The sequence below is a fragment of the Argentina silus genome (genome assembly GCF_951799395.1).
Source record: "Argentina silus genome assembly, chromosome: 3".
NCBI classification, from domain to species: Eukaryota; Metazoa; Chordata; class Actinopteri; order Argentiniformes; family Argentinidae; genus Argentina; species Argentina silus.
This window is the reverse complement of record NC_139657.1, coordinates 27,387,183-27,401,773: the sequence shown is the minus strand read 5'-3', so window position 1 is coordinate 27,401,773 and position 14,591 is coordinate 27,387,183. Positions and strand designations below refer to the sequence as shown.

The 14,591-nt window shown below is 46.3% G+C and overlaps 1 protein-coding gene across 1 annotated transcript in view; it reads right to left on the bottom strand.

The window, feature by feature from the left end:
* The window catches only part of peak1 (pseudopodium-enriched atypical kinase 1), a gene marked incomplete at its 5' end in the record, with an annotated part of 24,377 nt that extends 10,210 nt beyond the window's left edge, over positions 1-14,167 (bottom strand). Inside the window, 2 exons of the mRNA XM_083665942.1 lie at positions 228-439; positions 10,821-14,167. Coding sequence (XP_083522068.1) covers positions 228-439; positions 10,821-14,167 — 3,559 coding nt within the window. The remainder of the gene's footprint in view (positions 1-227; positions 440-10,820) is intronic.
* Between the last annotated feature and the right edge of the window lie 424 nt (positions 14,168-14,591).

Here is a 14,591-nt window from a genome sequence, read left to right as displayed (position 1 = left end):
TGCAATTCGAGTTGCTGCAACCGAGTCTCAAACTTGCAACCTCTGACTTACCAACACACGTGACCGTCTCCTTAAATTCCCGATGTAAACCGGCTACGCTATTGAAAAAAGCTAGCAATTTGACGGTGCGGGTGGTGGGGATATTTGAACTTGAGGAGTTTTACCATCTCAACCCGGTTACACTTTTGCAAAATGTGCGGTAATGTGGCACACAGAGGTGGTCTTACCCAGGTTGCTGTAGGTGGCGCTGCAGGAGCTGGAGGCCGGAGAGGGGGATTGGCTGCCCTCCTCCTCTGGGTCGCCCAGGCTGGCGCTGCCCTCACTGGCCGAGGCCGGGGTGACGGCCAGGCTGGCACACTCCTCCCCGGGGGACGACAGCTCCAGCCTCGTTGGCAGAGAGGCGGCTGTCTCCCTGTCGCTGGCATCGCCTGGCACCTGGCTGGAGGGCAAAGGAAAGAGAGATGGAGCGTTTAAAGGTGATAGAACCGTCTCGTAGGAACAGAAACAGGGAGAAGTGTTCATCTAGCGAACATTATAGGACATTAACTGCCTCCAGGAGGGCTTCAGATAGACACATGGGAGATGTAGTTCCTTGTCATAACAATACCAGAAGTATAGTACCAGTCAAAAGTTTGGACACAAACTTGCCAAGAGTGTGCAAAGCTGTCATCAAAGCAAAAGGTGGCTACTTTGAAGAATCTAAAATATAAAACATATTCTGGTTTGTTTAACACTTTTTTGTTTATTACATAATTCCATATGTGTTCCTTCATAGTTTTGATGTCTTCAATATTAATCTACAATGTAGAAAATAATAAAAATAAAGAAAAACCATTGAATGAGAAGGTGTGTCCAAACTTTTGACTAGTACTGTAAATCAAACACACACACACACACACACACACATACACACACACACAATTCTTTAATACCAATCATCGTGCAGTGTACTCTCACAAAGATCCTGTATTAATAATATATTATCAGAAATAAAACCACAGATTGTGCTTTTTAAACACTTGTGTAATTGAAGCTTGACTCCTCATAACTGTGCTGTGTCCCAAGCTAGCGGAATGGAAGGGACGCCTATATTCATCGTAGCACAGATATTTGTAGAGATGACCCACAGTCCATCAAGCACAGAAGTGACCCAGAAATGCCTTGTGTGGTGCCAGCCACTGCATGCTTATCATGGCCTGCCGAAATTTAAGAGGTCAGGTAATGCCTGAAGTGATAGTTCGTCAAATCATTTTAAAACTGGAAAAAAAAAGTGCATGCGTGGAGGAGGACTGATGACAGCCTGTGATTTCTGAATTTCTGGTTCACAGCTAACATTAGCATTGGCCACTTGGCCAGTATGCTGGGAGGCTGGTACTGTAGATATCGGAGGACAGGCTCATTGTAATGCATGGAATGGAATAAGAAATGTTATGAAACAAAAACGACCATTGCAAAATGGATACAATACTGACACAATATAATGCATCACATACCATACCATTCTACAGTACCACATTTTGGACTAGCCTGGAACCAGACAGGAATTGTGTCCAATTCACATTTCATTACACTGAATATACACTCACCGGCCACTTTATTAGTTACACCTGTTCAACTGCTTGGTAACACAAATATCTAATCAGCCAATCACATAGCAGCAACTCAACGCATTTAGGCATGTAGACATGGTCAAGACGACATGCTGAAGTTCAAACCGAGCATTAGAATGGGGAAGAAAGGTGATTTAAGTGACTTTGAACGTGGCATGGTTGTTGGTGCCAGACAGGCTGGTCTGAGTATTTCAGAAACTGCTGATCTACTGGGATTTTCAGGCACAACCATCTCTAGGGTTAACAGAGAATGGTCCAAAAAAGAGAAAATATCCAGTGAGCGGCAGTTCTCTGGGCAAAAACGCCTTGTTGATGCCAGAGGTCAGAGGAGAATGGCCAGACTGGTTCGAGATGATAGAAAGGCAACAGTAACTCAAATAACCACTCGTTACAAACAAGGTATGCAGAAGACCATCACTGAACGCAGAACACGTCGAACCTTGAAGCAGATGAACTACAAAAGGGGGTCCAACCCAGTAGTAGCAAGGCGTACCTAATAAAGTGGCCTGTGAGTGTATAATATAACTGGTTCAGGTGTCACTCAAGGCTCAGCTTGACACTTGAGCACAACAGGCACCCATTTGTTGAAACAAGTGAACTGTTATTATGATTAGCTCCAGTGGTTTCTTGCTCAACCCCTGTCCAAACATTTTTTAAATGGAACCTACGTATGTGAACCTGTGCTGCCTGAGGCTGTGCATTTGAAGCGGTCCCCCAGGTCAGGTCACATTTCCCCCTGGGATTCACACTTGGAGGAGGTGGGACCAGTCACACCAGCACTGGGAATGCTTGTTCCTGGTTCAATGCATGTTTAAGCATAGCTTAGAGTTAGATGGGAGGGGCTCCACATGCTGCCGCTCTGGGTTGCTTACATTGCAATCACGTGGGACAGCATATTCCTAGAACTTATTAATGGAGTTTATGAGGTGTTTAACACATCTCCAGACGGTGTGGAATCTGTGTGACTGCAATGTACTGTAAACTACCCGGAACATGGCCTCTCTCACAGGAGACTTTGCTGTTTGACATTACAGTCAGTCTGTTGAGGGTGGGGTGAGCATTGGCTTGTTACAATGCTTTATAACGGCTTACTGTACGTCACACCGGTGTATGGACAGACGATCACGTCATCTCTTCTTCCTTTTGAGTTTCTTTTTTTCTAGGTTGCTGTTCGATCATTGACATTGTGGTTTGTAAACATTAAATGGTCATTTAGCCTGCATCTACAACAGAGAGAAAGAGATTGTATTATTGTACATAACCTTTACACCTTGTTCAGTAAGCCAGGGGCAATTCGAGGCAGAATGTCATTAACTCATTTTGTGCTGAGGGTGAATAAAGTCGTCCAAATTGTCAACATTCTAGAGTGCCAAGGGTGACTTCATTCACCACAAATGCTTCATTTTGTAGCCAATCAAAGTATTGTTGCTCGGGAAATACCACATAAAAAACTTGGCACTCTAGGTGGTGAGTGTTCCGGAATTCTTTGGTAGTTAGTGAGTAAAAGAGGGTGGAGACCTGTATCGTGATTGCCACACTCCCAACCAGTCAATAGGCAGCTCAAAACAGAACAGCCAATCATTCTCACTGGTCACCATGTAGGTAGTATTCCAACAGCAGAGTTATAATTTCAGGAAATAAATAAAACCACTTCAGCAATGTCTATGTAAAAACATATAGTTTGCTAACAATGTTATCTAAGTTAATTGTCTAATTCTGACTCATTTCTGAAGCATTTCTATGAAAAAGGGGAGGGCTCGAAACATCTCTCCTGCTCATAGCCAATCAAACCGTGACTCCTCGCAGCCAATGATCCATCCAAACGGACTAGGCTATCAGAAATGTCTTCAGACCTCCAGAGGAGGTAGGACAACAACATGATTTGGCTGTATGGCTATTCAAGATTATTATGTACCGTGTCATTGGGTGTTTTGAAGGGCAAAGGGGCATATGTGAGATTTTGGGGCAAAATTAGAAAGCTCTTGATGAGAGCTATCAAGTTGTAAAAACACCTGACTGAGATCCTTACTCTAACTGCATTGAAATAAGGTTTAAACAAAGAGTGATCACAATACAATCGTGAATCAACGTTTTGTTATTTCTATTTTGAAAAGGTCACTGATGTCCCTTGCATACCAAACCCTAAAGCTAAAGGTGATAATCACAAGAAAAGTTGATCTTGGTTTCTCTTCTGCTTAGCCTGTAGGCTACATCTATGATCTTCACAGTGTGGTTTATGTACAGCACAAGGAACCTTTACCAGTGTTGTAGATATACTGTAGCCCCCTTAAACCTATCCTAGGGCTCCAATTACTATAAGTTGCTATGTTGCCACCCCATAATAAGCACCACTGCCTTCTTCTCTGCCATCTTTAGGCACCCCACAAGCTCCCAGGGAGTAGTGTCCTGTTTGACATGTCTTTCTCATGTTGACCTAAACCATGATGTAGTGTCCTGAAGCCCAGTTCAACGTAGGGCAGGAGCTGTTCCCAGATTCATGTTGTGCTTTTTGCAGTGTTCATCTCCATTCATGTTGTGACCTGGTCTCACTTGAAAAATGTATTTAATCTCAATGAGACTAACTTGGATAAATAAAGGTTAAATCAAGTAAGTGAAGTAAACCCAGGTTTGCATTCAATGTCTTGTATGCAGACATGATGCAGTCCTCTCTGGTCCATACACATTCTCTGAGTGGATGTCCCTGTCTTTGTCCAGACAGAGGCCCTATCGAGTTTAAATCACCCACAACCTCCTCCATCCTCCCTGCCACTCTGTCTCCTCAGCTCTAGCAAGAGTCTTGGTGGTTCCAAATTTCTTCCATTGAAGAATGATGGAGGCTACTGTGTTCTTGGGGACCTTCAATACTGCAGAATTTGTGCCACAACACAATCCTGTCTTGGAGGACTACGGACAATTCCTTCGACATCATGGCCTGGTTTTTGCTCTGACATGCACTGTCAACTGTGGGACCTTATATAGACAGGTGTGTGCCGTTCCAAATCATGTCCAATCAATTTAATTTACCACAGGTGGACTACAATCAAGTCGTAGAAACATCTCAAGGATGATCAATGGAAACAGGATGCACCTGAGCTCAATTTCGAGTGTCATAGCAAAGGGTCTGAATACTTATGGAAATGTGATATTTCTAAAAACCTGTTTTGGCTTTGTCATTATGGGGTATTGTGTGTATATTGGTGAGGGAAAAAATAATTTAATCAATTTTAGAATAAGGCTGTAACAACAAAATGTGGAAAAAGTTAAGGGGTCTGAATACTTTCCGAATGCACTGCAAGTACCTTGAGAGGAGCTTGAAACTATAAATACCTTCCTGTCTGCATGTTATAATGTCAGGACCTAACTTGTTCCTTCAGCAGCCTGAACGTGTCTCCGTACAGTGTGTTAAAGTACATTTACAAACGCACGCACACTACTGAATCTCCACCCAACTAAGTCAACAGCAGAAGGTAAAAGGTATGTTCAAGGAGGAAACGGTGGTGAAAGGATGACCAACGACTATCCAAGCTTACCCACTGTTTTGACTCACACAGCTCCCCATGTCTGTAGACTTGAAGAAGAAGACAAGGCACAGAGGTTGTTCACATTCTGAAAACAAGACGACTGCTCTTTGCTGGCTTCATGGTGTAGAATGTATTCCTCTCTCTCTCCCTCTTCCTGCCCTTCTGTTCCTGATCACCTGTCTGAGGTGATCTGAGCAGCACGCCCACTGTTAGCCAAGAACATTGCTCACAGGAGAACAGTATGTTAACCCTTACTCTGCCGATCCAAACAATCCATGTACTAGCAGGGTTGACTGACCAGCTTAGCTGGTTCCTCTGTGTCTCTGACCCTGTGACCTGGTCAGACGAGACACTCCCTCCCTACTGGCCTGGAGCTATACTCCTCAGTGTGTGCAACAAGAAGCCATCTTCACCTGACAGAGGGTATGCTGTGGGTGTGCCATTTCTTAAGTACACACTACAGTATTTCGCCACATGTTCAGAGTTCATAGCAAGGCGATTCCTCCACTGCGGGTTTGCAACATCAAAGGAAGTGGGTTTGAGAGGGGAGGTAGAGTTCCAGATGCACAGCACATTCACGTCAACAGCCCCAGAAGCACCTATTATATGTACCAAGATTGGGCAAAACCGATATTGGATACTATGGCACAACTGTTTTATTTATATAAAATCACTTTCAATGGTCATACAGCCAACATTCTACTGTATACAAACCTAACCTAGATCTGTTTCTTTTGACTCAATGTTATCAGGCTACCGGATATGTCATAGGCCTCGCTAATTTTACAATGACATGGTCACAAAGTGGAACAGCATACAATGGCAAGGAGGAACAACCTCCCAAAGATGTCATGTCAATCTAAGAATACAGAAAAAGACAGATGAAAGAGAGGCTAGTTAGGGGTATTGTGGATGTGTGTTTGTATATGGGTGTTTGGGTGGACATGACCCATTGAATGTAGAGAGAGTGTGTGTGTGTGTGCGTGTGTGTGTGTGTGTGCATCTATGCGAGAGGTATCTCACATACATTGCAATTCTCTAATAGTGAAATGCTTTTCTAAAAGACGATCAATACAGTACTGTACAGCGACCATCATTAACTCAATTCAATATTTCTCATAGCAAAGAGGCCCACTAAACAATAAGCTGAGGCCCAAAGCGCAATGCAAGAATAAGGCGGAGAAAAAAACATAAAAAAGACGATACATACTCTGGCGATACACAATCATGGATAACTTGGGTATGCTAACTCTGAATGATGTCATAATAGATGGAGCCTTGGGAAGTTGAACATTCTGGGCGACAGGCATATGGCAAAAAGACAGAGCATTGGAAAGCACTGTTACTCAAATTTGCAGAAATTACACTGAATTGAGTATGGTTGAAAGGATATTTCTTCAGCCATATACCATTCTGCAAAATTCTAAATATCTGGTAAGTTCTCTTTTGAATAAATTAATATGATTTTTAAAATATTTTCCGACACTTAAAATGCTCTTTATATGTGTGTTGAAAATTGTATTTGGTTGATCAATTATTAATTAGGGGAATGCACTTGTATGTGTAGTGTATTACATTGTAGCATAGCAATTGCTGTGAGGAAATCATAAAAAACACTGCTCAATATCTGTTGATGCCCGTTGAACTACTTATTAATTTGGCCTGGCATTAGCAATCTGCACTAGTTGTCTATAGCAGAATGTTTAGCCAGTCCATCTGTGAATATACTAGGCATACAAGTCATGTTTGTGTAAATCAAGGGGCTAACAATGTCATGATTATAGGTCTGATGTCACAAGGAACATTATTAGAAGGTTACTATTGCAAAGAGATGTACTGTTGTTGTCACAGCAAATCTGACATGGTGCTCAATGCACATGTCATGGATTGTCATGGTAACAGTGAGATCGATAGCCATGGTTTGGTTTCTCAATTGATACCCTATTCCCCATGGTGCATGCTAAGTGGGATGCTGGTTAGGGTTAGGGTTAGGGTAAGGCTAGTGACATGGCTAGTGCCCTCTCTCCCCCCACCCCTCCCCTTGTTTGGTGAATACAGAGGCCCGGGAGACCCTAGGGGTGCATCTCAGCTATTTATCCTCCAGTCAGCAGGAGGAAGGTAGGAGTTTGGTGGGGTGCCAGGATGCACTGTTTAGGGGTACCACCGGGTTGGCTCCCCATCATGGAGATTCAAGTGATGCAGCCCCGAGTAAGCAACACCCGTATCGTCTCTATCTAAGGAAGCTGGCTCAGGGAAAGGAAAAGCTTGACATGACAGAGATTGGGGCTGTTTAGTGACAGTGAGTGGAATTCTCCAAGTGTGTTGATTACAAAACCTGCATTTCTGTGTCGACCATCGGAAAGTAAAGTGACCAAAACAGACTTTTTTTTAATCTTGGAGGATTGTATCGATTGTATTGGCAAAGCTCAGTAGGAAAAAGGAGATGTTCTCCTGAGTAAAGATGTGACAGACACGAGTGATAAATAGACCGATGATGACAGTACCAAAACAAACTAAAGGAAGAGAGAAAAAGGGTGTGTATGAACAATCAAAGCAGCTTTCTCTCTGTCCCCTTTCCTCCATCTGCACTGATGTGAAACTATTGGACAGGTAAAAGCCAACCAAAAACAGAAAAAGAGAGATTCAAATAGAAGAAGGAAATGGAAAAAGGATTCAATGAAAGAGAGGAGAGGTGGAGAGAAGCAAAGAGGCAGACTTTATCACACAGAGATGAATGAATGGCAGAGTAGAGGAGGGAGGGAAAAGCACAGGAGGAGGCTTGCTCTTTGCAGACTGCTTTAGGTTAGTAAAAATCTATAGAGAGTCATCTATTGATGGATTGATTGACAAAATGGTCAGTGGGTGGTAAATTCACTTGTGTGTGTTGCGACACTACTACAAGTCCCCAGGGGGGTGGCGTCATCGCATACACAGGCACACTGCTAGTTCATACACATCTGCTACCGTGGGTACAGATGACACAAAGACAAATATGAAGCTTGTTAGCTTGGGCCAAACCAACAAGACACGGCGGGGGTGGAGAGAGATGACCGAAGATGGCTCTCAGTCGCTCCTCTGACGCCAGTCATGCTGAGGGAATCCTGTGGTTCAGCGTGTGATTCATGGATATGGGTGTTCAATGAGCTGTAATGTACTGAAGTTTCTCATAGTGGGAGCCCCACTGAGGAGAGATGTTGTCCTGTGGGAGCCCCACTTGGGGGACAATCGCACCTTTGCTCCAGCCGTTAATGAACTTGCCCAGCCAGCAGATGTTCCAGGCACACCGTCATTAACTTGACATAAACTAACCTTCGTCATGCTAGCGTGTCGTTTGAACATTTCTAAATGAGGATTTATCTGTGATGAGAGTGTGTTTGAATAGGCCAGTGAAAAGTAGATTATGTCCAGGCTGATTGACTAGTCGCATACTGTCCGGATTAAACTGTAAAGACGTGGCCAACTCCGGCACTGTGGTGCTCAATTAATTTCACGTGATGGATGGCCACAGTACTCATCGCTTACAGTTATTTAGCCAATAATACCCAAGGAAAATATTTAAATGTTATCACACTTTCACACTGCAAGGATAAAAGACAAACATTTACAATTAACACACAACCGGAGAGACGTCCATTTGTTGATGTTAGAGAACCCTGTATACACACAGTTTACAACCACAACCACACATAAAACCACACAAAATGCAATATTACAACATTATAAAACACAATCAAGACACAACAAAGAGGGCCTTAATCAAAACTTTAAACTGCCCGAGTGGCACCAGAGCAAACAACTGAAACATTCTCTGCAGACTGTTCCAGCAGTGAGGTGCACCACAACTAATAGCGGATTTACCAAATTTGGTAGAGACCCGTGGAACCTCAAGAGTTAACCAACTCTGGCAACGAGTTAGGTAATTGATGTTCTTGAATTTCAATAATAGGTTAGGTAATCTGGGAGTTTATGCAGTTGGGATTTATACACAAAAAGGGAATAATGAAGAGATCTACGGGACTGTAACGAGGTCCAGCCAACCTTTTGATAAAGTATGCAATGATGAGTATTAAAACTATCACCTGTGATAAAGCGAAGGGTGCTATGGTAGATGGCAATGGTAATCATTAGATCAATTAGATCAATACCATGCAAACAATAATGCACTAGTTGTGTTTAGTGTGCAGAACATTGAGAATCATTAGAATACCACATTTTGTATTTTAACCCGCAGTTAAATGTGGAGCGTATAACAGAAGCATCAATGCCAACTTGTCGGGCTTGTTAGTACTGTATGAAGCAGCACCAAGCTTTTGTTGGAAACAATTGCTTATCAACAGTGATGTTGTCTCCTGGCTTATAACAACCAATTGTGCTCTACAGAAAACTTTTCCAAATGTCTAAAATTGGGGTGAATTTGTCAGTCTCCATGGGTCTCGTGTCCTTATCATTAAAAACGCAGGAATCACATTATTTTACTGGTTCTGTGACATGATGTGTGGGAAGACAGGCATGCTCCCATCATCAGTTCACCAAAAGCCCTTTCTAGCTTTCTGTCTATGTTGTCGATAACCATGATGGTTGACATGGGTCAGCCTTTCATAACTGTAAGGTTAGTTTTGATGGACAAGTGAGCGCAGTAACAGTTTTTTTCTTTGTATAGAAAGCATAAATGTGTCAATGACACGCACACACACAGCAAATTCACTGTCCACTTTTGGTATTGTCCATTATCAACACTGTGCCTTCACACACAAACACACACACACACACACACACACACACACGCACACGCACACGCACGCACAATGAAGGATGCGCAGGCTTATTAACATGTTGTCTTTTGTCTATGTTTCTGAGAGCCATTCCAGTTGAAATTTGTAAGCCATTTATACAGTGTCCTGTGTAAGTAATGGGACAGTGAAGCATTTTTTTGTTCTTTTGGCTCTACACTACAAACGTTTGGATTTGAAATCAAACAATTGCTATAAGGTTAAAGTAGAGATTCTCTGAGATTTTATTTGATGGTATTTGTGTAGCAATTACAACACCTTGTAAGCATAGTCCCCCTATTTCAGGGTAAGCTAGTAATTACAACTAGAGCCAAAATAATAACAAATTGCTTCACTGTCCCAAATACTTATGTAGGGCACTGTAACTGTAAGGTCAGTTTTGAGTAAAGCTAGGTGAGGGTAGTTTCAATGGACTATTTGCGCCTGCGGGCATGGTGCTCATCGCGCCTCATGGCGGTACTTGGAGATGTTGGCTATCAAAAAAGGTGCGGTAGTCATGAAAATGCTTCCAGATTTTTTTCCATGTGTCATTTGGAAACTGACATTAAGGAAAAGTCAGAGAAGGGGGGCGACATGGTTTCACAACGGTATTATTTTATTATGAAGTGTCACGTGCGCCTGTGGAACTCAGTTTGGGACGACTAGTGTTTATAACTGCTGATTACTCACATGTACAGTAGTGGAGACAAAAGGCAAGTTAACTCACCACTGCTGTCGTAGTACCCCAGCACTATTGTCGCACAACCATGAACCTTACACACACTGACCTACTGTAGTATGGAGAAAACTAAAAATGAATTTCCTTCAGCAAGCATGAGTTAGACAAAGCAACTATGAGCGTGAAGGATGGGTAATAGGATTAACATGTTTGTTTGATAGTATTAAAGTAATAAATTTACCTGATGGCACTCCCTATGGTGTGTGGGGAAGCTGTTCGCCCTGGCAACAACGGTCTTGTCTCTCTGCTCTCCTCTAGGGACAACAGAGAGGTTTCTCTGCACTCCTCCACACGCAGTCCCCCCTCCTCGTCACCGGTGGCGCTGCCGTCTGGCTTATAGGTGAAGATGATGGTGGGCTTCTGGCTGGGGTCGTTGGTCTTGGCCTCAGAGAACCAGTGATGGGGCTGGACAGGCGGCGGGGGCAGCATGTGGATGACCGTCCCATCTAGCCCCACCAGCTTGCCCTTTTCCTTCTCCTTCTCCGCCTTCTCCCGCTGCTCGTCCTCGTCCTTCCGCCGGCGGAAGAAACTCTTGAAGGAGATCCAGCGTTTGGGCTTGGCACTCTCGACCGCCCCACGTCTCCCCTCCCCTCCCCCAGGGCTAGTCTCTCCGTCACTGGGACGGGTGGGGGAGCTTGCGGCGGGCTTGGTCCAGTTACCAAAGTGCCTCTGGAGGATGTTGGATGCATGGTAAGGGGAAGAGGTGGACCTGGGAGGAGGAAATGGAGCATTGGGCTCCGATTTGGGGCTTGACAGGGGTACGGCTGCAGAGGCACTCTGGGATTTTGGCAGCTGTTTGCAGGGGGTGTCTTTCCTGGGTTTGGACAGACAGCCATCGGTGGAGGAGAACAACGACTTGGGACGGCTGAGTGTCTCCTTGGTGGCATCAGGCGGGAGAGCGTAGAGCTCCTCAGCACTGCAGGCTTTAGCGTGTGGAGAGGGAGACTCTGGTGGAGACTGTGGGGGCTGGATTGAGGCCACGATCTGGGATAACACAGTGCTGGCCTTCTCTCTGTGTCCTGTTCCAGTGCTAGAGGACAGAGGAAAATCTGTGCTACCCTCTTTGCTGGATGTGGTCTCCCCGCTGGTCTTGCGAGTGCGCCTGTTGGTGGCAGTAGTAGGGCTGGATTTGGGCAAGCTTGCAGTGACAGTGAGAGGAGCTGAGGCACCAGTCACTGTTGTGGCAGAAACAACACCAGCAGCCATGCTCGTCACCGTGCTTGAGTCTGTACTGGTTCTGCCAGTGAGTTCCTGGGTTTTTGAGGCCAACCCGAGTGCAGCTTTTCTTTCTTCAACAACAGCTTTCTCTGATGTTGATTTACTACTGGCTGTTTTCTCTGTCGGAGAGGGATGGACACCCTCAGAGGATCCAATCTCCTCATAGGTATGGCTGGCCACTCTGCCCCCTATCCCTGCCTTAGGTTGGGGGAGCTCCCCACTGAGACCAAGGAAGCTCTTATACACTGCCAAGTTGTCATAAGCGCTCGGGTTGATGACGATGGGAACCTTGACGGCATTCTTGGAACTGCGTGAGTATGTGGGCTCATCCCGAATAATAATGGGAAAGGGGGGCATCCCAGCGTTGTTATAGCTGTTGAACTTGATCTCAGACAGGTTGGGGGATTTCACAGGTACCGTCCGAGAGGAGGAGAGGCCGGCAATGGGGGAGGTGGGGGCAGATTTGTGACTGCAGTGTCGGGGTGGGACAGCAGGGCCGGACACTCCCCCACCCCCTAGATCCACCTTGGGGATCTTCTGACGTGGGCTGGTGCTGGACGTCCACACCTCTTGATAGCGAATGTTCCCTGGTTTCCTGCGGGTGTTGCCTAGCATGGCAGAGGGAGTGGCTGATGTTGGGGAGATGGGGGACAATGGGGAGGTGGTGGAGACTGGAGATAGAGGCTGGCCTAAGGAGGAGCTGGGGAAGGAGACCTGGTTAGAGGGGATGGTTGGGGTCTTGGATTTGGGAGAGCTGTCTGGGGCATGTTCCTCTGTGTTAGCCATGGATGCCGACACGTCCACGACTGTGTATGGCTTGCAGATGAGAGGCTTCTCCAGGTTGACCACCCGGTAAGGCTTGGCTTGCTCTTCCGTGGGGCTAAAGCTGATCGTAACTGGTTGACCAGGAAGAGCCTGGGGCATAGCTCCGCCCTCCCTGCCATCCTGGTCCTCCAATCGGATGGCTAGGACAGCCTTGTGAGTCTCTGTCACCTTTGGTGGGGCTGCGGGTTGCTCCTTGTCTGTAGCAGCGGTCCGGGTGAGGGGTGCTTTGGAAGAGGAGGAAGAGTGGAGGCCATTTCCAAGACTACAAGGGGCTCTGCTGCTGCTGCTGGAAGTGGTGCGTGAGTCCTCCGGCAGTGATGAGGACGACTCCGGGGATGTGGTGGACTCTGAGTTGGAGAGGAAGTTGCTGCCTTGAAGGTCGTGTGGCCCGTAGGGAAGGAGACCATGGCCACCATTAGAGTCCATGGACGGATAGCCGTTCAGGATCTCGTCATAGCTGTCATCATAGTCCACAGCGCAGATTCTCTGTAACGAGCGGTTTCGTAGTGGCACAGTGTTCCACTTCTTCCCTGCGGCGAAGCGCACCGGGGAGAGTGTGGCGGCGCGGAAGTTGGCGAAACGCGGCTGGCCCCGCATGCGGATCTCCATGGCCAGGAGCTCCTCATCGCTTTCGTCCCAACTCTCGTGTTCCCCATCGTCATTGCCCTCACTCTCGTCCTCCTCATCTTCATCCTCGTCTTCGCTGGAGAACTCAGGGTAGCAGAAGCGCCCTCCCTCTGTGCTGATAACGTCTGTACTGTTGCTAAGGGATACCTGCTTCTGGACGGCCCCTCCGACACCGCTGCCGCTCCCCATGGCCAGGCAGCCAGAGGCAGGAAGGCCTCTCTCTAGAGAACGTTGGTACGAGCTACTGATGCGCCCCAAAAACAGGTCTTTGGAGCCAGAGCTGAGGCAGGGGCTAGGGCCGGAGCCCAGGCCCACAATCTCCTTCAGCACATCCGTTAGGCCGTTATTGTTATTGTTGCCACTCGGTGCACGTCGACTACACTGACCGTAACCCTCAATCTCCTCGCCAGCATCCTCCCCCTCGTTATTGTTTGGCCCGCAGGGCCTCTTGCGGTTCAGCCCATTGCGGTTCCAGACCGTGAAGGCTGACGTATTCCCAGGCTCGCCGGCGTTTGGTGGCCGGTGGAGATTGCCCTCTGAGTCCAGGCCGGCTGAGGAGCTGGGCAGCATCATGGTGGGCTTGACCGCGATGGTGGGCTTTTTGGCCACAGGGGGACGGAAGTGGCCGGAGCGGGTCGACACGCTGCCGCCGCTGCCACCCCTCTGGGAGCTGTTGGCGAGGTTAGCGTTGGGTCTAGCTCCGGCTGGAGGCTGGTTCTGATGCTGGGTAAGCCGCTGCTCAGGTGGAGCCTTCTTCAGACCGCTCTCACCTAGGCGGTGCAGGCTCTTGGGCTTGAAGCAGTTCTTGCACTCGCCTGGTTTCCACACGTGTTCGGTGAAGGTGTTGCAGGCGGACATGGCTGCTATCCCAGTGAGGCAGCACGGTGGGTCAGTGGACAGGAAACCCCTCCATAGGTACAGATGCAGGGGAACGGACTCTTCCTATATCACCACTGGCTGCTAATTAATCCTCAGGCCCCACAGAGACAGACTCAACCTGAAAGAAAATGAAATATGATATTAGAAAACTGTTCAAATGAAATCCTTTAGTTCTTTAGTCAATACAACTAAATGACACCTCTTACTTGGGACACATCACAATATATATATATATATATGTTGGTTTTTTTCTTTTTTAAATATCTAACATTTAACATTGCTTTACATTTTTATATTATCTGATATTATCTCATGAAACATACTAACATTTACAACTGTTAGTATAAATAACACTATTGATGTCACATGAACACCCACACACCCACACACACCCACACTGCTA